This window comes from Neofelis nebulosa, chromosome 4 (genome assembly GCF_028018385.1).
Source record: "Neofelis nebulosa isolate mNeoNeb1 chromosome 4, mNeoNeb1.pri, whole genome shotgun sequence".
NCBI lineage: Eukaryota > Metazoa > Chordata > Mammalia > Carnivora > Felidae > Neofelis > Neofelis nebulosa.
In genome coordinates, this window is record NC_080785.1 from 110,579,619 (window position 1) to 110,602,939 (window position 23,321).

At 53.5% G+C, this 23,321-nt stretch overlaps 1 protein-coding gene across 1 annotated transcript in view; it reads right to left on the reverse strand.

Moving 5' to 3' along the window:
- Positions 1 to 269: 269 nt before the first annotated feature.
- Positions 270 to 23,321, reverse strand: part of UROC1 (urocanate hydratase 1) — a 40,992-nt gene continuing 17,940 nt past the window's right edge. Inside the window, exons 9-20 of the mRNA XM_058725757.1 lie at positions 22,207 to 22,295; positions 20,561 to 20,623; positions 20,088 to 20,267; positions 19,708 to 19,805; positions 18,853 to 18,925; positions 17,859 to 17,980; positions 15,890 to 15,960; positions 12,662 to 12,760; positions 9,962 to 10,061; positions 6,569 to 6,650; positions 2,129 to 2,228; positions 270 to 993 (exon numbers count right to left, since the gene is read on the reverse strand). Of these exons, the coding sequence (XP_058581740.1) occupies positions 853 to 993; positions 2,129 to 2,228; positions 6,569 to 6,650; positions 9,962 to 10,061; positions 12,662 to 12,760; positions 15,890 to 15,960; positions 17,859 to 17,980; positions 18,853 to 18,925; positions 19,708 to 19,805; positions 20,088 to 20,267; positions 20,561 to 20,623; positions 22,207 to 22,295 (1,218 nt within the window). The 3' untranslated portion in view covers positions 270 to 852. The remainder of the gene's footprint in view (positions 994 to 2,128; positions 2,229 to 6,568; positions 6,651 to 9,961; positions 10,062 to 12,661; positions 12,761 to 15,889; positions 15,961 to 17,858; positions 17,981 to 18,852; positions 18,926 to 19,707; positions 19,806 to 20,087; positions 20,268 to 20,560; positions 20,624 to 22,206; positions 22,296 to 23,321) is intronic.

Below are 23,321 nucleotides of genomic sequence, written 5' to 3' on the forward strand. Positions count from 1 at the left end.
GGGGGTGGGGGCTGTGTAAGAACACAGCTTCAGGCCCAACAGGGCTCCTGCAGGACACATGGCCCCAAACGTGGCTCTCTGGAGCCACCAACTCCCCTCAGGAGTGACTGTGCTGCATTTTCCTGTGCCCCACGCTGTGTGAGACATCAGAAACACCCTCCTCTCTCCTTTTTTCCCCCCACAAAGTACCACTTACCTTTTAGGGCCAAGTCTTGCCTGCCCCTATCCCACTAGCCCGTGTCCTCCTTGCCCATGACACCTTACACGGCTTCTAGTTAATCCTTTATTTCCCTGTTTTCCTTCCCGGACCCTCCAAGCCCCAGGCCTGGCCGTGCTCCTTGGGTCCCACAGCTGGGGGCACTGAGGTGCAGAACGTACATCACAGACACCTGGATGGGCCAGCAGATGGAAGGACAGCTGTGTGGATGGATGGACAGGAGGCAGCATGATTCATAAAACAGGACAAAGGAAACGCTGCCCCCTTGGCAGGAGAAGGACCGGCAGGGGCTTTGAAGGGACTTGTTGGTGCCCAGTATCCATGGCATGCACGCCCTCCAAAAGCTCCTGGAGTCCAGGCTCCTCTGTGGTAGGCTAGGGGATTTAGCCCTGGACAAGGGTGGTTGCCCCCTGCCCAGGGTTCCCAGCAGTCAGGGACAAATGGCCCCATCTCTCCTGGCTTGGCTGGCTCATCCGTAAAATGGGGGTGGTAGTGGCACATCCCCAGATGAGGGCTTGTGTGTGAAATTCCTACCCCAGGAGACAAAGGGGTGTGCTGAAAGGTGCAGTGTGGCTGTGAGGGTGAGGACAGGGACTAAGCGGGCGAGGGGACCGCAGCCGGCTCCTGGGCTCCCCTCACAGCCGCAGGGCCTGCTGGAGCATGCGCTCATCTGCCACCTCCTGTGGGAGCGTCACCACCAAGCCCTTGTTGTCCTGCATCGTCTGGCAGATGATCTCGTAGGCCTTTCGGTTCCCAGACCAGCAGCGCCGAGCCACCTGCAGGGTGGGGACAGATGGGGCGGCTGCTGGTGCCAGCACCGGGTCCCCGGCAAGGCATTCCGGACACACCGAGGGCAGGCTGCAGATCCTGACCGTCTCCCATTTGAGGGACCCTCTGTGCTATGTGTGATGCACCTGCCCTATCTGTACCTCTGGCTCAGCCACCTTCTCTCTTGGCTGGATGACTCACTTAGCTGCCTCTCCGATCTGAAACTGGCCATCCTTCGACCCAGCCTACTCCATGTCCAAAAAAGAGCTCGCCTCCACGCAGGGGCAGCAGGCCAGGTATCGGGGAATCACCCTCCACACCCTCCTCCCTCCACCCCATCTTCAGAGAATCTGCATGCATCTCAGCTCTGCCTTAAAGTCTCTCTCCAGTCTTCTTCCTTCTCTCCCCCCTCAGTCTTCAGGGATCCCCCCGCCTCCCTGCTGTCATATTTGCCACCCCCCATCTTCATGCCCCCCTCACCTCCTCCATCCCTCCCCTCACTGCCTCACGGCCCTCAGGAGAAGTCCGCCGCCTCCTCTGGGAGCTCCCTGGGAGTCAGCCCCTCCAGGGATCCCCCCACCCCCCCACTCTTACGCTCACTCTCTCACCCGACATCCACCCACTCACTCAGCACCCCTCCCCATCATCGCCTGACCTCCCATTTGGGCCCATCACCCCTTCTCGCCACCTGTGATGTGGTCACAGAGAGGGAGGGAGTCCCCGCAGGGTCACACACACATGCACACACAGAGAAGACTGCATCTCCGCACACAGGTGATAGCAGGTGATCTCTGCCTTCAGAGATGTGGAAAGAAAACGCTTTAAAAGGAGGCCCTCAGCCCCAGAAGTTGGGGGTGCTCTCACTGGGAGGGAAGGGCCGGGACCCCTTGTGCACACAGATGCTGAAGCTGGACTGGAGGAGTAAGGCCAGAGGCAGGGAGACACAAAGGGGACTCGGAAACAGCCCAGAAGGATACACAGAGGGACCCCGGTCGCTGGAGAGGAGAGACGCTAATGTGCAGGTGTGGTGTGACTGTTTTCTGGGGAGGAAGGGAGCAGAACTCTCTCTCAGGTCTGCAGTCCGGGGAGGCAGAGCCCCCCACTGGAGACAAGGCCAGCGGAAAGGCCTGGGGTGTGACTTACCCCATTGGACACGTCCCAGCTGAGCATCATCCTGGCCTTCTGCTCAGCCTCCTGGGTCCCATCCAGCACGAGGCCAAATCCTCCATTGATCACTTCACCCCTGCAAGAGGCAAAGGGGTTTCCAGGTCACTCTCCAGGCCTGCCCCTGCTTGGAGCCAACAGAAGAACACACACGTTTGGGGACACTTTGGAAGCCTCAGCTCACAGAGGTAGTGTGGCGAGCACCTGCAGCCTGGAGCCCACACCCTCTCCACAGCCTAGGGGACGCTGGGGTCACTGGGCTCTGCACTGCCCACCTGTACCTCTGGGCTTTACCCATCCCCCACACCCCCCTTCAGGATCCTCTCCCGTGTCACCTCCTGGAGGTGACCTCTTCCTCTGTGGTTCTAAGTGTATCTTATAAAGACACGCTTCCTTGAGGGTCTCTTGTGTTGCTCAATTCAACTGTCATTCTTCCCGATTTCCCTTTATGCTCTTTTTCTTGCCTCTTCTTTCTGCTTGCTTACAGTGTATTTTGGGGTCCTGATAACTTGATCTGAAGGCTGAGTTCCTTTATTTCCCATATATCTTGTTTTCCAACGAACAGATTTCTCTGAGCACTGTTTGGACCCCCTCCTGTCACAGATCTGATACGTTCATGTGCTCATTATCGTGTCTTCCCAGTGACACGTGCCTCTTATTGAAGTACGTTAATGCTATCCGACTTTCCGCATGCTTGCCCTGAGGTTTTGTGCCATCGGCTGTGAGCACCCTCTCCTTCCTGGCACCCTGGATCTTCATCCTCACCCTTGGTGTCATTATCAAGGGCTGTGGCCTGTGCCGGACCTGACTGCCACACCTGCTCAGCGAACATCACTACACCCCTCATTCCCCCATCAGTTACACACACAGGAAACGCCCTCCATCTCGTCAGCACTTGCCAGGACTTTACTGCCAAACACGAACCCCTGGGACCACGGCATCCAGCCTTTCAGTCTCCACTTCCAGCCAATTCGCTCTTGCTCCTTCCTGCACCCAAAAGGTGCATCTAGCTTCTCTAGTCTCAGATCCTTCAGGCCTTACCTGCTTCTCTGCCCAGTTTGGGCTCTCCGGACAATCGCTGCCAGTTCCCACCAAGAAGGCGAGATGCCCTCTACCCCGGGAGCCAGCCGTGCTCCCCTCCCCAGGAGTGGGAGCCAAGCACCCCCACCAGCGGGCAGCCGCCCCTGCCCTGCCCTCAGCCTGTGTCCCCGCAGCTGGACAGCCCCGTGCCTGCTGGCGGGCTCCCTGCACATCTCCCACCAGCTCCTGCGCAGATTCAAGGTCATCGTCATTCACCTGCTGATGTTGGGTAACAGGGGAAAGCCGGTGCCAGCCAGAGTCACCAAGCGAGGACCTCAGTGTGTCCTTCGACCAGAGAAGTCTTTGGACAATCAGAAGTACATCTGTCCAGTGCACGTTTAAGTATGAGATGTGCTCTAAGACATTGTTTAGTGAGGAAAAGTGTTGGTATTAGGATAAAGATAGTGGGTCAAAGGTATGCGTTTATTCCTCAAAGACGTGGACCCTCAGGGCTGAATCTTGCTGTGAGATCACAAGGTACATCTGAGGGTGACATGAAAACACGGATTGAGAAGTCTCAACACCCAACCGCGAAGCCCTGTCCCTTCAGCTCAGCTCCCAGAACTGGCCGCACCCTCCCTACAAGGACAGGTGACAAGAGCTGTGTTTACTGAGCAGACCAACCAGTTTAAAACCAGAGACTGAGCACTGACCTCTTCTGCTCTGCAGCCCATGGTCCAAAGGTCCATGAGCACACCCGGCCACGGGCGCCATCTCTGAACACAAGCAGACAGCAAGGACCACTGCACAGACAGCACAAGGACAGACTCCAAACAAGCGACCAGAAAGAGGGGCTCTGAGGAGACAGAGGGAGAGAAAGACGACACACAGCTGATGCAGATGAGGCTTGTCTTGGAAACGTAAGAGATCCAAAGCAGGGAGCAAATAGACAACATAAAAACTGAAAGCAAATAAAGAAATGGGGGGGGGGGGGCGAGGGGGGCTTATCACTTAAAAATGGATTTGTGTAGAAAAAGAAAAAAATTAGCTGACAAGTTGGAAGTGATTTCCTCCTGGACCAGGAAAGGTTGAGGTTCAAATTTTTTTCCCTGCTGATTTTTGTAGTAAGCCTTGAAGGAGTATCCAACAGATTAAATTATGTGCGTGAGTATGATGAGAGTCCAAAGTGAATCTGAGGCACCTTCCCAAAAGAGCCCTCGAGGACTGCCAGGATGGGGGGGGGAAGGGGGGGGTTGATGCCGGCCTCTGGCTAGCCTGCAGCCCTGTCTGCACAGCCTGGGGGCACAGCCAGAGGGTGGGAGCAACTTGGGAATTGGCAGGGAGCCTTTCCTCTCTCGGGAGCTCCCCACGCAGGGGGTCCTGCCCAGAGGCCCTCAAGTCATGGATGCTTTCTCTGGCCAGCTCTGCTCCGCCCCTTCTTGCCCTCTGTGGTTCCGTTGGCAAACAGCAGGTGGATTCTGGGAGGTGAAAGATCTGGGTTCGATCCTGGCTCCACCCCCAGCTCTGTGGCCTTGGGCACATTACTCAACTTCATTCTCTTCACCTCCAGCACCGAGTCAGCAAGCCCAGTGCCAAGACGCCAGGCACCCCACAACCAGGCACTCTTCGTCCTGATTTTCTCTAGCTTGTGTATCGGAAAGAACACGTACTCCGGTCACATTTTCCATTAATTAGAGCCACCTGACGGCTCCAGCTCGGAATTCTGGCCTCGAAGCCAGCCCACCGGAATGCTCTGGGAAGCTCCAGTGCTGAAGGACTTGGCTCGGGAGGGCAAGGCCAAGCTTAATCCGGACAGCACGGGCTCAGAGATCAGTTCAGAGATTGCCCTCCCGGGAGCAGTCCTCTCCGAAGCAGCAGCGCCCCCTGCTGCCCGGGGGAGCCAGGAATCCAACTTGACCTGATATCCCAGACCCAGCCAGGTGAGGCCAGGTGAGCTGGGACAGGTCCAGCTCATTAACCTCCTGGTGCCTCAGTTTCCTCATCTGTAAAATGTATTTTCCTTCTAAGATTAGGTAAGAGACTAGATTCAAAGAGTTTATTTAGCAAATGCTTGCCACATCATCCATGTGTAAAAAATTTTAGTTATCATTATTCTTTGTGAATGACTATTCCTTGTGATATTGTGATTCATAATAAGAAATACACATTTATTTGGTCTTCGCTCCATTTCTGACACAAAGTTCCTAAAAACACTTGGAGTTTTGTAAGAAACAGAGCAGTAAACGTGTCTTTTGCTATGTTAATGAGGTGACTTTTGGACCACCTCTAAGGATGGGGGGGGGGGGGGTGGAAGTGCTAGTTTCCAGCGGGATCCAACCATATCTTTAGGGGAATCAGAACTTTCAGTCCCATATCCCCAGACCTCCAATGAAGGGAGAGGGGCTGGAATTTGAATGCTCATCAGGGATCAATGATCTTGTCAATCATGCCTAAATAATGAAGCCTCCATTAATACCTGAAAGGATGGGTTTGGAGAGGTTCTAGGTTGGGGAACCAGACTTCCACATGCCACCATATCAGGCCCCAAATTCCGCAAGAACAGACACTCCTTTATTCGGGACCTCTCCCTATGGCTCTTGATTTGCACCCTTTGATATCCTTTGTAATACATAGATAATCTAGTGAGTATACCGGTTTCCTGAGTTCTGTGAGCTGCTCTAGCAAATTAGTGGAATCCAGGGAGGCTATTGTGGGAACCTTGGCTTGGTGGCCAGTCGGTCAGAAACACAGGCAACAACCTAGACCTGCACTTGGCAGTCTTGTGGGACTGAGCCTTAACCTGTGGGGTCTGCTGCTATCTCTGAGTAGATAATGTCAGAACTGAGTTGAATTGTGGGTGTTGGAGAATTGCCTGGTAGTGTGGGAAAAACCCCACATGTTGGAGTTGGGGGTGCAGAATTAGAGCATACCTACTCATGACGGAGCTACAACTGTCAGCCATTATAGGACCCTCCCATGGACCCCAGTCAGACTGCAAACAGGCCTGGCAGGGCAGAGCCATGAGCTGGGGACCCAGGAGAGCTCAGAACCCAGGTCTTCAGCCTCCCAGCCCAGCTGCCCTGAGAATGTCAGTGGAGGAGGCCCGGGACCAGATAGCGCTGAACATTCCTGAGAAAAACTGTGAAAGCGAAGGGAAAACTGACATGAAAGGGGCAGGTGTGGTTCCTACGGCCTTTGTGTCCCGTGTGACAGGTGAGACCCCAAAAGGTAGAGTGGCTGGGGCACGCCCTCTGATTTCCAGCTCACGTGAAGAACACCTCACAGCCAAACCGTTAGCAGAGAGAGCTCAGGGGAGGCAGGGCCCAGGACCCTCGAGGGAATTCCCAAGACTTCTACACCAGCCGGCACCCACAGCACCCAGTTCTCCAAGAACCTTACCAGCCGACACCCCCGCCATTATGAAGAGCGACCCAGGTGGCACCTCGAAAGGCATCTCCCACGAAGTTCTGCACAGCCATGTCTGTGGAAACAGAGGCCGCCACCCATCATTCCCTGAATGAGGTGGGCCGGGGGAAGGCCAGGCCAGGCCAGGCTCCGCCCAGGGAGACAATGGGCTGAGTAGGGCCTGAAGGACAGACAGGGAAAGGGAACTAGAGACAGACTGTAGAAACAGCAATAATTTATGTTTGCAGAGCCGAGCAAAGCTGGAGTATTAACAAGTGCCCAAGTACCCACTGTTAGCCTTCTGGATAGTTATGCGTTCTAGCACTGAATGCCGCATAAAGTGCCCCAGAAGCAGAAAGAACACAAGGATTAAAGGCGTGGTGGTACTGATTTTAGCTCAGGCACACAGAGAGCCAAAGAGAGTCACTTCCGTCCTTAAAACAACAACAGAAAAATAAGGGTAGGGGAGAAACTACAAATTAATGACTGTCTTTGACCGCATCAGAGAACTGAGGTCCCAGGGCAGCTAGCTCATTACAATCTGAGACAGGCCCTTGCACAGAGAAACAGCACCCAGACTGGTCACTTTACATGTGTGTCTAACAAACTGCTAAATGACAAGCATGAGCTTGCCCCAAACCTTGAGGCCCCTGGGACACAGACATAAGGGGGTGTGTGTGTCCTAGCAGGCCCTTCCTCCAAAAATGCTGACTGGGCGCTCACAGAGAAGATAAGGGAGGACCCCGAGAATGCTCTTCTCCTTGTGCCAGGCTGTGAGATGTGAGAAATGCAGGTCTAGAAACTGGTAACGGCCCGGGAAACATTCTCCCCCAGGGCCTCCTGGGATGTCATGACCCTGCCACGTCTTGGCTCTAGCCCACTGAATCTGATTTCAGACTTCCGACCTTCAGCACCGTGAGAGAACACATCTGTGTTGTTTTAAGCCATTAAAGTTTGTGGTACTTTGTTACCGTGGCCATAAGATACTAACATCAACGATATTAATATCAGAGAATTTCAGAGCAAAGACTATTATTAGAGACACAGAGGAACATTACATGATGATAAAGAGTCTGTTCTCCAGGAAGACATCATAAGCTGAAATGAGTGTGCACCTAACAACATAGGTTTACAATACTTGAAGCAAAAATGGGTAAGACCTGAAAGGAGAAGTAGATAAATCCACAAACTCACTGCTCCCTTCTCAGTGATTTACAGAAAAATTAGGAAGAATATCAGTAAGGATCCAGATGACCAGAACGGCATTAGCAACCAACTGAACCTAGCTGGCATCTGTAGAACCCACCAAATAACAGCAGAACACATGTTCTTCTCAAGTGCACCAAAATAGACCATGTTCCGGGCCACAAAACAACACTTAACACATTTAAAAGAACAGGATGAATACAAACTAAGTTCTCAGACCATAATGGAATTAAACTAGTAACAGGGGCACCTGGGTGGCTCAGTGGGTTAAGTGTCTGACTCTTGACTTCAGCTCGGGTCGTGATCTCATAGTGGTTCGTAAGATTGAGCCCTGCATTGGGCTCCATGCTGAGAGCACGGAGCCTGCTTGGGATTCTCTCTCTCCCTCTCTCTCTCTCTACCCCTATTCTGTATGTGCACGTTCTCTCTCAAAAATAAATAAAATAAACTTAAAAAAAAAAAAAGACGTCAGTAACAGAAAGGTATCTGAAAAATCTCCTAAAACTTGGGAACTTAAAAGCATACTTCTAGTTTGGATCCAAGAGGAAGTCTTATAGGAAATTAACAAATATTATGAACTGAGTGAAAGTGAAAATATTTAAAAATTTGTAGGATGCAGTGAAAGCACTGTTTAGAGGGCCATTTATAGCATTAAATACTAGAATTCGAAAAGAAAAAAGGTTTCAAATCAGTAACCTCCTCATCTGCCTTATGAAGCTAGGGAACGAAGAGTGAGTTAAATCCAAAGCAAGCAGAAAGAAGGACACGCTAAAGATTGGAGCAGAAATCAGGAGTGCCTGGGTGGTTCAGTCAGTTGAGCATTGAACTCCTGATTTTGGCTCAGGTCACGGTCACACTGTTGGGAGATCAGGTCATGAGATAGAGCCCTGCATCGGGCTCCACACTGAGTGTGGAGTCTGCTTGGGTTTCTCTCTCTCCCTCTTCCCCTGCTTGCACTCTCTCTCAAAATAAATAATAAATAAACATTAGCACAGAAATTAATGAATTGGGAATTAATTAATGAATTTGGAAGCAGAAAAACAATAGAAATGGGTGCCTGGGTAGCTCAATCGGTTGAGCATCCAACTTCGGCTCAGGTCATGATCCTGCAGTCTGTGAGTTTGAGTTCCATGTCAGGCTCTGTGCTGATAGCTCAGAGCCTGAGGCCTGCTTCAGATTCTGTCAGAGCCTGGAGCCTGCTTCAGATTCTGTGTCTCCCTCTCTCTCTGCCCCTTCCCTGCTTGTGCTCTGTTCCTCTGTCTCTCAAAAATAAACATGAAAGAAAAAAAGAAAGAAGAAAGAAAGAAAGAAAGAAAGAAAGAAAGAAAGAAAGAAAGAAAGAAGAAAAGCAATAGAAAAAAATTAATGAAACTTAAAGCTTTTTATTGAGAAGATCAATAAAGTTGATAAATATCTTTACAGACTGATCAAGAAGAAAGAAAACACAGATCACCAACATCAGGAATGACAGAGGAGACATCACAACTGACCCCACAGATATTAAAAAGATAAGTAAAGGAATACAATTCTATACCTACAAATTTGATAACTTATATGAAACGTATCAATTCCTTGAAAAAAGTGTTACAGATTGGGTTCCTGAATGTCCACCTCCTTTCCTTGGGATCCCATCCATAATGGAGGGAGCACTCCAGTGCTGGGAATGAGCAAGCTATACCAGGCCTAGAACCCACCAGCCTCTGTGATGATTATAATTGTAGTGGGTACAGAAGCAGAATGGTAACAGCAGCTGCAGCAGATAACCAGTGAACACTGGCTGTGGGACACCTACTTAATGCTGCACAAGTATTAATTCATTTCCTTCTTCACAACAACCCTCTGAAGTAGGCACAATTGTTATTTCCATTTTACAGATGAGAATATTGAGGTTCAGAGACTTTAAGTCTTACTGAAGTTTGCCCAGCAAGTGACAGGGTCAGGTGCACACCCAAGTCTAGGGCATCCAACTGTCCCGTTTTGCCTGGCACTTGCCCAATTTAAAAATGAAAAGTCCCAGGTCCCAGAAACCTCACTGTGCTGGGCTGGGTGACCCTATGCCAATTCTCTCAGATGCCAGAACATTTTTTGCAGCATTATAACTCGCTGAATGAATCAAATGATTTCTAAACAAAGTCAAATCCAACATTAAAAAATTAAAAAAAATTTTTTTGTCTTCCTCACCTGCACAGAAGGCAGAACCATCGTAAATATTGGAGGTCTCCCTAAAGGGACTGTCTGTGCCACTCACATCATGGTGGTCTCGGCTCAGGACCACCGGTGCCTGCAGCAGGGAAAGATATGAGGTATCAGCTGACAGTGTTTACCACAGCTGCCTGGCAGAGGGCAGAAGTCAAAGGTCAGGCCATACCAGACACCCTTCAGATCCCTCCCCCTGGAAATAGACCTTCTTCAAGAAGAGGAAGCATAGGAGGCATTGTCTGTCTCCTACCTAACGTTCAGATTTCCTGGTCACTTCTTTGAGACATCCAGATGGCTAACAGACACATGAAAAGATGCTCAACATCACTCATCATCAGGGAAATACAAATAAAATCCATGATGAGATACCACCTCACACCTGTCAGAATGGCTAAAATTAACAACTCAGGAAACAACAGATGTTGGCAAGGATGTGAAGAAAGGGGAGCCCTCTTGCACTGTTGGTGGGAACGCAAACTAGTGCAGCTACTCTGGTGACACTATGGAGGTTCTTCAAAAAATCAAAAATAGAACTACCCTACAACCCAGCAATTGCACTAGTAGGCATTCACCCAAAAGATACAAAAATACAGATTCAAAGAGGTCCATAGACCCTGATGTTCATAGCAGCATTATCAACAATAGCCAAACTACAGAGAGCCTAAAGTCCATCAACTGATGAATGATGTGGTACATACATATAAAGGAATATTGCTTAGCCATCAAAAAGAATGAAATCTTGCCATTTGCAATGAGGAGGATGGAGCTGGAATGTATTATGCTAAGAGAAATAAGTCAGTCAGGGGCTCCTGGGTGGCTCAGTTGATTGGGCAACCAACTTTGGCTCAGGTCATGATCTCACAGCTCGTGAATTCCAGCCCTGCATCAGGCTCTGTGCTGACAGCTCAGAGCCTGGAGCCTGCTTCAGATTCTGTGTCTCCCTCTCTCTGTCCCTCCCCTGCTCACATACTGTCTATCTCTGTCTCTCTCAAAAATAAACATTAAAAAAATTTTTTTAAAAAGTCATTCCGCGAGAGACAAATATCATATGATTTCATTCATAGGTGGAATTTAAGAAACAAAGATGAATATATGGGAAAGCGGGGTGGGGGGGGGGAAGAAAAGAGGGAAACAAACCATAAGAGACTCTTAATGACAGACAACAAACTGAGGGTTGATGGAGAGAGGTGGGTGGGGGATGGGCTAGATGGGCGATGGGTACTAAGGAGGGCATTTGTGTTGAGCACTGCATGTTGTATGTAAGTGATGTACTACTGAATTCTACTCCTGCAATCAATATTGCACTGTATGTTAACTAAAATTTAAATTTAAAATAAGTTAAAAAAAAGAAGAAGAGGAAAAGCATAGATGTTTCAGATGTACCTTGCTAAAAGGGGAGCTCCCATTTCTCTGAATTAAGAGGCCCTCTTCTTCCCTTGAACCAGCCAGGCTTGCTGTCGCCTCTTTGTATGTGCCCTGAACTGCCAACCCCCCGGTATTCTAGCACCTCCCAGATATTCAGGTTTCAGTTCTACATCAGCAACTCAGAAGGCCTGTTCTGACCACCCATCAGACAGACCACTGCCCCCGACCCCCTCACCCCTACCTCATGTAGAGTCACCACTCTCCCTACTCCATAACCCCTACCCCATCTAGAGGCATCACACACACACACCCCGTCACCCCCACCCCATCTAGAGTCACCACTCCCCCCCCACCCCATCACTCATAACCCATCACCCCCACCCTGTCACCCCCATTCATTTTCTTCTCATGTTCATCACCATCTGAAGTTCCCTCTGAATTTATGCTTTTGTCCTGCGTTGTCAGTTTCCCTTCCCCAGTGAGTGGAGGAGGCCGGGACCCTGTCTACTTTGTTCTCTGCCACGTGGTCCCCAGTGCTTTAGAATAAGCCTGGGGTAGAGGAGGCCCTCAATCGAGCATGTGGAATGAATGAACGATTAAGACCTGGCTCTCTAGGCCAACCAGCCGACTGCAGCCTGGATGTGAGCGTTCCTGTGGAGCCCTCCTGGGGCAGCTGCCACAGCTGTCCTCATCTCCGTAAGCACGCTGAGTGGTGGCGCTGTGGCAGTGTACCCGAGATGGTCTGGGAGCTGTCCTTGCTGCCACTGGAGCCACCCACCAGGACAGCCTTCACATTCATCCAACTTGATTTCCCTTTCACATCTGATCATTAGCACTGGCACTCCCAAACACAGGGATGCCAGCAAGAACCCTGCGGCACGCGCTTAGAAAATGAGCCCCCAGAGGAGTGTGCCCAGAGCTCCATGTCCCCCAGGGTAGGCTGGCTGACGGGGAGGAAAATGAGGGAACACCAGGGAAATTTGTCATGGTTTATAAAAGGAGAATTCAAGGAAGATGTGGGAAGTGCTTGCATGGAAAGTGACTCTCTTAATCTTCCCACCCAGGCCTTGAGATTGACATAATTCTCCCCTCACAGAAGATGGCACCTGTGGCTCAGAGAGGGCATCTGACCCGCCAAGGTCACACAGCAGGGAACATGTCAGAGGCTGGGTTGCAGGACAGGCCTCATCACTGCAGGTCCCCAGTTATCTGCCTCCCACCTGACATAAACACAGAGCCGAGGGCCTCAGGGCAGTGCCAGCACCCAAGGGCAGGAGCCCAAGGGAAGTTTCCTGCCTGCAGCACAGAATGTGTCACCTTGATCTTCCCACGGGCGATGGCTTGGTTGAAGGCCACAGCGATGGCCACACGGCCTTTCTGGTCTGAGTACAGGATCCTCGCCTGGGAGCCCACCACCTGCAGAGAAAAGGGAGGGAAGAGGCACCTCAGGGACCTAGGGATACGCAGGGGATAGATGTGGGTGACAGGTCCCACCAGCAGCCAGATGGTCCCCTCTAGGGAGGTCACGGAGGACCCGGAGGTGTGTGGTACAAGGTAGACCCTCATGTCCAGCCCACCGGGCAGTCACACCAAACCCCTGCCTGTCCACGTGCAGTCTGGGACCCCAGCTGTCCCTCCGTGATCCACTGCCTCGAGGGTCAACCCCAGGAGTGGGCTCTGAGACCCTGACCTGCCCATCTCAGGGATGCTACCTCTTATGAACATACCCTTGCTTGAGTCCTTCCAATGACAATAATACCACCACCCAATGTAATTGTGGCCTGTGCCCGGCACAACTACAAGCACTTTGCACACAGTCACTCATCGGTGAGTTAATGAGGAAGTTGCTATTGTTCTCACCCTAGGCTCCATGTTTCAGATGAGAAAACTGGGGCACAAGGGCCAAGAACCCTCCCACAACCGCCCCGGGCAGTCGGTGACATGGCTGAGAGCCCGCGGACTCATCCATCAGGATGCCGCACCTCTGGAGGGTAAGACAGGTTACTCCCACGAAACGGAAACTTCAGCAAGTAAAAAGGAGTCACTGGCACAGTGGTCCTCAACCAGGATGACATTAGGGAATGACTGGAGACACGGTTGAGTGCTGTCGGCACGGGCAGGGGTCCTGCTAAGCATCCTGAGACAGCCCCCCCATGACAGAGTATCCAAGTCCCCAGGCACACAAGCAGATATTTGCACCCCCAAGTTCACAGCACTCACAACAGCTACAATGTGGAAGCAATCCAGGTGCCCACTGACGGACGAAGGGACAAGCAAGGTATATACATTCTATGCAGACAATGGAATATCATCCAGCCTTGAAAAGGAAGGAAACTCTGACACAGGCTACAACATGGATGAACCCTGAGGACATCACGTTCAGCGAAAGAGGCCGGTCACGAAAGGACAAATACTGTAGGATCCCACTTATGCGAGGCCCATAGAGTGGCCAAACACACAGAGACAGAAGTAGGTGGGGGTCAGGGGCTGGGGGAGGGTGTTGGGGGAGCCATTTTATTTGATGGGGACAGAGTTTCAGTTTGGGGAGATGGAAAAGGCTTGGAGAGAGATGGTGGTGATGGTTACACTCAATGGAAGTGTACTTGAAGTCACCGAGTTGTACCTTTGAAATGGTTAATACGGTAACCACGTGGAACTAGCCACACAAAAGTCTGAGGGAACAGTATTCTAGGCAGAGGGAACAGCAAGTGCAAAGGCCCAGAGGTAGAAAGAAGCTGGGCCTATCCCAGCAAAACAGGCCGGTCAGCTAAAGCATAGGGGGCATTTTATGTCAAAGTGTAGTCTGCCACAATTGAAAAAAATGATTTGGCCCCAAACATCAGTAGTTCTGAGGCTGAAAAGCCCTGGATTCTCCAGGTGTTTCCCTTCCAGCCTGGCCACGCGTCCTGGAATGGGTTGGAAGGTTCTGGAGCCAGTGATGGAGCTATGCCACCCCTGACCGCGAGCCTGAAGCCAACGCTCCGTCTGGACGGCCCCGCCAGCAAACGTGGCCCTTCCTTCCTCGTGACTTGCTATCCAAGGCCATACTGCCCTCACGCCGGCTGCCTCAAAGCCTTGTGGGAAAGACTATAGTATAAACCAGCACTGCAGAGATTTTCGGATGGCTTGGATCCAGAAAAAGGAAATTGGAGACAAACCGACATAGGACTGCCAGCTCCGTCAAGAGTGAACCTTACGCGAAACTCAATTAAAAGTGTTTAAAAAGGATGGCCTTCTGCAATCATCATCGTTCATGAGACAAAGAGCAACGTGAACTAAGTAGGGAGAACACAACCTCCAAAAACTCCAATTCAAACACAGAAGAGACAGTCCCGGTTATTCACGGCCCTTGTAGCGGCCTCCAGAGGGCCACTCCCCATGCCCCTGACCTCCCAACCTCCCGCCAGCCCCTTCCCACTCTGTCGGTGCCCCTCCCTCAAGGCTGGGGTCCTCCTCTTCTCCAGGCCCACCTCTGGATTGGCCCTGCACAATTCCACTCCCGCCCCATCCTCCCCGAGGCCCCAACCCTCGAGTTCAACAGCCGTCCGGTGGGTGTCTCAGACTCTGCGTGGTCACAGAGACCGCTGTTGGCACGGGGGTCTCTGTGCTGAAACACGTGTGCAAGCCACTGGGCAAGGAGGAGGTGGCGCTTTGGGTGGGGGGTGTTGGGCCACAGAAGCCCAGGACATGGGGGCGGTGCTCAAGGGAGTCCCCCTTCTGGCCCTGGGACCCCCAGGGCAAGGACACGCCAGTGCGGACGCGGCAGCTGCGTCTGGCTATCGGGGTCTGTGGACAAAGCCACGTGAGTCAAAGGCTCATTTCTTGCTCGTCTTCCGTACACCAAGGCCACTGCTGCCTCAGGGCCTGTGCATTGGCTGGTCCTCTGCCTCCCCCCACTGTCATATGGCTGCTCCCCCGCCCCCTAGTCCCCCAGCATTTAGAGCTGAACTCACAACTCAGCTCCTCAGAGACACGTCTCTGACCCATCAGTATAAAGCAGTCCCCACTGGGCATCACCTTGAGTCACGTTCGCATGCCCGGGAGCACGCGCATACACCCTCTGCCCAGCCCTGGCCGGGAGTGCCTCCTGCAGACTGCCACCAGAGGGCGTGTGCCAAGCACATGCACCACCACAGCCCCCGTGTGCAGACCGTCAGCAGCGGCTCCACTGCCCTGCCCAGCCCAGCCGGGACAGTAGGCTCAGAGAGGCTGAGCCACTCGTCCCAGGTCACACAGCTGAGAAGCCAGGAGGCCCAACCTGAGAGAGCGGTTTGCAAATCAGCTGGGTGAGCAACGACCCGACCGGCCCTGGTCACTGCCCCCGGGCCCCAGGCCACCCTTTTAAGGTCCCACAGCCCGCCGGGTGAGGTGGCTGCTGCTGCCTCCTCTGAGGCCAAGGAGGCTGCCACCTAGGGAGTCCCACGGGGTGTGTTTGGCACCGTCCCGGGGCTCATGTCTGCCAGCCCGGGCATGGCCAGCCGTACCCCGCCTCGGGCAGGGCAGTCCAGTGGCCCACCCCTGCCTCCCGCCAGGCGGAGCCCTCACCAGCCGGTGCCTGGCGGCCTCCCGGATCCAGCGGATATTGTCCACATACTGCAGCTTCACAGCCGGGTTCACTGCAGGGAGAAAGAGTGGTGTCGCAGGCACCAGGAGCCCCCGTCCCATGGGGCTCGGGCACAGGCCCTCCCTCTGGCAGGCGCTCATCACCATCCATCCATTCCCTCAACAAACATCTATTGAGTCCTCACTGTATGCCAGGCACTGGGCCAGGCACTGGGAACAGAGGAGGCTGTGGGCCATGGAGGAAAGAAGTATGGTGAAGTGGTCACTAGGGTGATGGGTCAGGGGGGCCCCAGGCCTCTCTGTGGAGGTAGCTGTCAAGCTGCAATCGAAATGCTAAGAAGGAACCCACCACACAAAAGGCTGAGGGAACAGTATTTGAGGCAGAGGGAACAGCAAAGGCAAAGGCGTAGAGGTAGGAAGAAGTTGAGTTCCTATCCCAGGAAAGCAGGCCGGTCAGCTAAAGTGTGGGGGACATGCAGTGTCGGGTGGTAGCTGTGTTGCTCAGGAACCTGCTTCCACTAGCTCATGAGAGCAGACGGTTAAATCCTCAGGGATGGTGTGACCCAGTGGTTGACACAGATACCATTAAAATTTCAATTAAATAAACTTACACTTTTTCAGAGAGAGTGCGTGCACATGCACACATAAGCAGGGGAGGGGCAGAGGGAAGGAGAGAGACTCTTTTTTGTTTATTTACTTATTGTGAAAGAGAGAGAATGCACGCATGAGTGGGGAAGGGGCAGAGAGAGAGAGACAGGATCCCACGTGGGCTCCGAGCTGTCAGCGTGGGGCCCAATACGGGGCTTGAACTCACAAACTGTGAGATCGTGACCTGAGCCGAAATCAAGAGGTGGTCGCTTAACCAACTGAGCCACTCTGGCGTCCCAGGAGAGAGAGAGAGAACCGTAAGCAGGCTTCACGCTCAGCCCAGAGCCTAACGCGGGGCCGGACCCCATGACCCTGGGATCATGACATGAGCAGAAACCAAGAATCAGACGCTTGGGGCACCTGGGTGGCTCAGTCGGTTGGGTGACTGACTTCAGCTCAGGTCATGATCTCACGGTTCGTGAGTACGAGCCCCACGTCAGGCTCTGTGCTGACAGCTCAGAGCCTGGAGCCTGCTTCGGATCTGTCTGTCTCTCTCTTGGTCTCTACCCCTTCCCTGTTCACGTTCTTGCCTGCCTGCTGCAAACGCTGCCACGGCTGTGCATGGAGCTTCGATGGGAATCAGCCACTCTGAGAGTATTTATGCAGGGGCCATCTGCAGATGCCGCAGCTCAGGGCTTCTTCCCGGAGGACAGGTTTCTAAGAGAGGATCCCTTCCTTCCCAGGAGGCCTCCACCTGCCCAGTTCCTCCCACCCTCCCCTTGTTCTCCAGCCCTGCACCCTGTATCCTGGACCCGTCCCAGCCCGCCCAGCCTGGATGTGGGCAGCAGGGGCGAATGGCCCTGGGGATCAAAAACAAGCAGCCAAAGGTTGAAGGACCTACGCAGCAAACCAGAGAGAAGGTGGCCCGGACCTGCAGAAAAGCTGCAGAGAAGTGCGGGTAGGAGTCCTGACAGCTGAGGAAGCTTCACAAAACCCCTGCCTTCTCTTCTCCACGTGAGAAGCAACGTCACATGCACTACACAGGAAACGACTGTGGTTAAACCAGGGGCGGGGGCAGGGACGCGGGGACGACCACCACCATCCACGTGGGAAGGCAGTGCAAGCTCTCTGTCGCAGAGACCACAGACCCACGGACATGGGGAGAGCAGAGTGGGCACAGAGGACAGCTACGAAGAATCAGAAGCACCACTGACAGGCACAAACCCCAAGTCCACGTGCTCTCGTGCCCCGGGGGCCAGGCCGAGCACGAGCAGGGAAGGGGGGGCTGCGTCAAGGGGGTGGGCTGCCCTGGAGCCTGTGGTGGGCCACCTGCCTGTGAACGTGTCCCATCCTGCAGCCTCACCTCCGTCAGCAATTGCTTCCTCCAGCACAGACGTGGCCAGCTGATCCGTGACCGTCAGGTCCTGGGGGTCCCCTGACGTGCATACCCAGCGGAAAGGCCCGAATCCCTGGGAGAATATGTCTCTGCAAGGACAAAATGCAGCCTGGCTGCACCCTCCATGGACCAAGGAGGGGGGGTCTATCTACAGTGCTCCAGAACTGAGAGGGGTGTGTTGGGGACGTGGTATGTGGGCCCGTGGAGTGAAGTCAGGGCTTCAGCATCCAGAACTGTTGCTGGACGCCCCTAAGCCGCTAACTGCACAGCAAGTTTCAGAGGCCAGCCCCCCAGGTCCCCTCCCCTGCTCAACCCCACCTTCTCCCCTCAGTGCCCCCCCCCCCACCCCGGGTCTCTGTCCCTCCTCTTAGACCGGCACCATCTCTTGCTGCAGAAGCCGGGACACAGGCAGAAATTCCTTTCTAGTGCAACTACTCTACAAAGACAACCTGAAAATCAGTGAACTAAAAGCAAGTAGTTGGGAGAAAGAGTTTAACTGTGGGGACTTGGCCAGGTTTGCCTTGGGTGAACTGACCTTCCTAGGTGGCCTCCAGGCAGAGGGATGGAGAGGCCTGGGCCCCGCCTGGCTCCTGCACTCACCCAGCCCCCTGGGCCCACCGTCCTCTCTGGACAGGCCCCCCCACCCCCACCCCGCTGCCCCCTGCTGCAGCCTGGCAGTGCAGCCCCCTGGGTCTCTGCCTCCTCACCCATGATGAATCCAAGAAGGAGACCATGGCCTTCCTCCTCTCCCTTCCTCTCTGGTCCCATCTTGTGCACAAATGGGCTGGCAAGCTTCCCATCCCTGTCCCTGTGTTGCTTAAGCCCAAATTCCTTCATGTGGCCTGGTGGCCTCCACCGTCAGCCCGATCTCTCTCTGGTTACCTCCTCCTTCTCCCTACTTGGGGACTTTTCCAACCTGAATGTCTAGCACCCAGATGCCGCAGGTGACCCCATCACTCACCCCATGATGTGCTGGACGTACGAGGGGTAGCGGAATTCTGTCTTGTTGGCGCCTTTCTTCTCCACGTCAGCTCCTGCGGGCACAGAACCCTCCCAGAATCACTTGGAGGGTCTGAGGGCTGGCGGGCCCCGCCCCGAGGTGAGGACTTATACCACTACCCAGATGGTGAGTTAAACAAAGTTTTGATAGGGAAGCCTCCTTGGGTCTCATTTTATGACGAAGAAGGGAGACAGCAAGTGCTGCCATTGGTGTGGGGCCGGGTAGGGGCATACACATGTTTGTGCCCACATTCCCGACATGACACGCCAGAACCTTCGAACTCCAGGAGGGGAGCTGGCACCAGAAAAAGGGCTGGGGGTGGGGGGGTGACTTTCCACTGTGTCTCTCTCTCTTTTTTTTTTTTTTTTACATTTATTAATTATCAAGAGACAGAGAGACAGGGCATGAGCAGGGGAGGGGCAGAGAGAGGGAGACACAGAATCCGAAGCAGGCTCCAGGCTCCGAGCTGTCAGCACAGAGCCCAACGCGGGGCTCGAACTCATGGGCTGTGAGATCATGATGTGAGTCGAAGTCGGACGCTTAACCAACTGGGCCACCCAGACGTCCTGGTACTTTGTGTTCTTAAGGCACATGGATAAACTGAAGCCCAGAGAAGCCAAGGACCTGGCAAGACCAGCTTCCAGAAGGTCCAGGCAGGGGCACCGTGAAACCTGCAGGCCGTGGCCCCCACCTCTCCAGGGCACCTGCCAGGCTACTCCTGGCTGGTGAGAAGGGAGTATTCCCAAGGGCCAAAATCTTGGCCCCTCCAAGCTTGGGAGGCTGGGGGCCCCTCATGTGACCTTCATTTTCTCTCACCTGCTCTCTGGGCCTCCAACAGGAAGGCATTGCCATAGTCCCAAAAGAAGAAGTTCTCTTTGGCCAGTCGGTTGATGGCTGAGACTTGCCTCCTCAGGCTGCAACAGGCCAGCAGTTAGTGATCAGCCCTACCCACCAGCAAGGCCCTGAAAGCAGGCCCTCTGTGCCTCACCGCTGTCACCCCCAGCCCCATCCCGTGGAGCTCAGCCAGCTCTGCTTACTTCCATCCCTTCTGACAGATGAGGAGACAGTTCAGACAAATTCAAGGTCTTGCCTAAGGCTGCACAGCTGGCCCCTGGGGGACCAGGCAGAGGCCAGAGTCCCCAGTCTAAAAGCTCCTGCTGGCTGTGTGTGCCCCCTGGGCCCTGGGAACTCATCACCTTTCCTGGACCAGGCTCTTAAATGCAGCCGGGTCGGAGGCCATGAGGCTCTGCGCCTCTGCAAAGCCCAGCTGCACAGGGTAGTAACCGCCATTGAACGGGTTGTGGCAGGACGTCTGGTCTGACCCCAGGTCCACCAAGAGCTCCCCCGTCATGTCCAATTCGTGGACCAGCCGCTCCCTGGGAAAGACATGAGGCGATCAATGCCTGGGGCAGGGGAAGGCACCGTCTGGGGCCTGAGTTCGAGGCCCAGCCAGCAGGGGATTGCCCTTCTCTCTTGAAAGAACATCTGCTGGAAGGCGGCCTGCCATGAGCTCAGGCCAGGATCTGGGCCTCGGAAGCTGGGAGCAGAGACTCAGGCAGAGCACATTGGAAGCTTCGTGTCTGGGGAGCCTGGCCACCATCAGTACCTTGTCTGGAGGGGGAAGTTCACCCAGGGTCCCCAAGGCTGCCAAATCCCATCCCCCACTTACCAAAGATCTACTACATTGCCATGGTAACCAAGGCTGAGCACCTCCTTCCTTTTCCTTGCTTCCCTAGAAGGGGACAAGAGCAGAGCAGATGGTCCATTGCACCTGCCCCACCAGTACCAAGCTGGCGAGAATGCAGAAGGTCACCGAAGGCACTGTGTGCCAGCATAGGGCCTGAGGCACAGGGACCTCCGAAGGGTGTCCACTGAGGACCCAGAACCGTAAGGGAAACAGAGACGTGAGTGCTCCATCAGGGAAAACTGAGAACCGAGATGACAGCAGTGATGAGCCAACTCGAGGCAATTCACAGAATCAGGACCCTTGCCGTTAGGGCTCTGATTGGGATTGTTCTAGAACTCGTGCAAGGTGATCCTAAAATTGCACTAAAGATGATTCCAAACACTGTTTAGAAAATATAAACGGACAAAATTAAAAAACAAGAACCCCCACGAAAGCCTATTTGGAGGAGCAGAAGGTTTTCACACATGAAGCCCCACGGGTGGCAGAGGTGTCGGAAAGCAGCAACACGTGGGGCGGTGTGGCGCCCACTCGAAGGCACCGTTCGACAGAACACCGTGCTTGGCAGAGAGATGCCAGTGGAGCCAACGCGCTCCTCTCTGCTGAGCGCGAGGAAATCGAAGCAAGAAGAGGGACTACAGGCCCAGGGCTGCGAGGAGGCCTCTAAGCAAGTGGCGAGTGGAGAAGGAAGGACTGAATGGCGGCCGCAGGACCAGCACGGACACTGGAGAACCCCCAGAAGCTCCCTCCGCGCCCGTCTGTGTCTTCCCCGGAAGTATGACCAGACGGGCTGCTTAGGGCACTTTGCTGAACTGACGGGAACTGATTTTGTGGTGAGTGTGTGAGTGTGCACGTGGATGAGTGCATGCACGTGTGTGCCAGCGTGTGCGTGCGTCCGGGATCCTAAGCAGCATTCACAGGCATAGGAGGCAGATCAGGCCAAACCCATCTGTGTCCCACCAGCAGTCTGGAATGTCTCCTGTATTCAATGGAAGCTCATCTGAGAGTTTTATACAGCGGTTGCCATGGGGCCAAACTAGCATTTTCAAGAGATCAGTGTCAAGCAGTATCCGATCCTAGTAATGGGAGTATTTCTCAGTTTGGTTTGTACTTGGACATTTTCCTCCAAGCCCCCTTTGAAGCCCCCTGGGCGACTGATCGTGGCGGGGCTGGAGAGCCGCTGTGTGGTGCGTCCTCCCTGCACAGAGCTCAGCTCTCCAAAGTGTGTTGGAGAGCGAGCTTCAAAAACGGCATCAGATCAGCAGCTGCCAGGGCAGTCCTTCCCCCGTTCCCGCAGTTTAGCCATCAAACCGGAGGGCAGTGTTGACGACACCCCCCTCAAGCAACCAGACCACAAGTGGGGAGGGAGATCGGCTTACCCCGAACCTGGTGGAGTCACACCGAGGAACGGTTCCGTCTTTCAAAGTTTCATTTCCCCCCAACAGATGAGGCGAGCACCTAATACGTGCCAGGCTCCGGGCTGGGCACTCAGGCCACAACAGTGAGAAATACAAGGCACAGCCTTCGCTCAGCCTGTGGCTGAGTATCAGGCATTTAACAGGCCCACGTACAGCAGCCCAGCCTCCGGACCCCTTCTTGTGGCCTCCCCAGGCCCAGGTCAGGCGCCGTACCTGAGTCTTTCAATGCAGTGGTCCAAGCTGTCAGTGACTTCCATCAGCCATCCTTGCTGGTGGCGTTTCATGAGGGCGGCTTTATCCACCTGGGACCACGAGACAGAGGGCCACCCAGTCAGTCACTGGGCATGTCAGGCTCCACCAGGAGGAGGCCATCCCCCGCGTAGATCGCCCATGGCAGCACAGGTGCCACAAGCTGTTTTCCCGTAGTTACTCCCCCTCCTGCATTCCTTGTCAACAGAACCTGGATTTTCAGGGCGACACTGTGACCCCACTCCAAGCTAACTACAGCTACTCTTTCCACTGTCTCCAGCCTCCCTTTTAGGGAAGAACTTCCATTCGATCCAAAACTGACCAGTGAGGTAAAAGAACGAGTTTCTGAGGTATCATCTTCCTGCTAAAATCGAGTCAGTCACAGCTGGCACCTTCCCCCTTCCTCCTTTCTGCCTTCAATGTAGATGCAATGGCTGGGGTGGGGGCAGCCATTTTGAACGCATGAGGGAAACCCAAGAGAATCTAGCGATGTTGGCCCTGACATCGCGGAGCCGCTGAAACAATGCCAGCACTGCGGGCTGCGTGAGAGAAACAAAACCTTATTTGTGCAAGCGGCTGTAGTTTGATTTTACTATTGGCACCCAGGTGGGCTCCTAAGAAATATAAGAGTGTATGACGCAGGCTTAGTACCAACTGAGTATAAATCACAAAGGTGGGTGCCTCTCTATTTTTAGGATTGCTTATTTGCCATCTGGGAATTTTATTACAAATATGTACTGCTCTCTCTGTGGCAAACACTTTTAAAAAATACATGCTGTATTTAAAACAATTTTTTAATGTTTTTATTTATTTTTGAGAGAGAGAGACAGAGCACAAGCAGGGGAGGGGCAGAGAGAGAGAGGGAAACACAGAATCCAAAAGCAGGCTCCAGCCTCTAAGCTGTCAGTGATATGGGGCTCAAATCCACAAACTGTAAGATCATGACCTGAGCCAGTTGGACACTTAACCGACTGAGCCACCCAGGTGCCCCATATTGTTTTTAAGTTTATTTATTTATTTTGAGAGAGAGAGTGTGCGTGCAGGAAGGACAGAGAGAGGGAAAGAGAGAGAGAGAATCC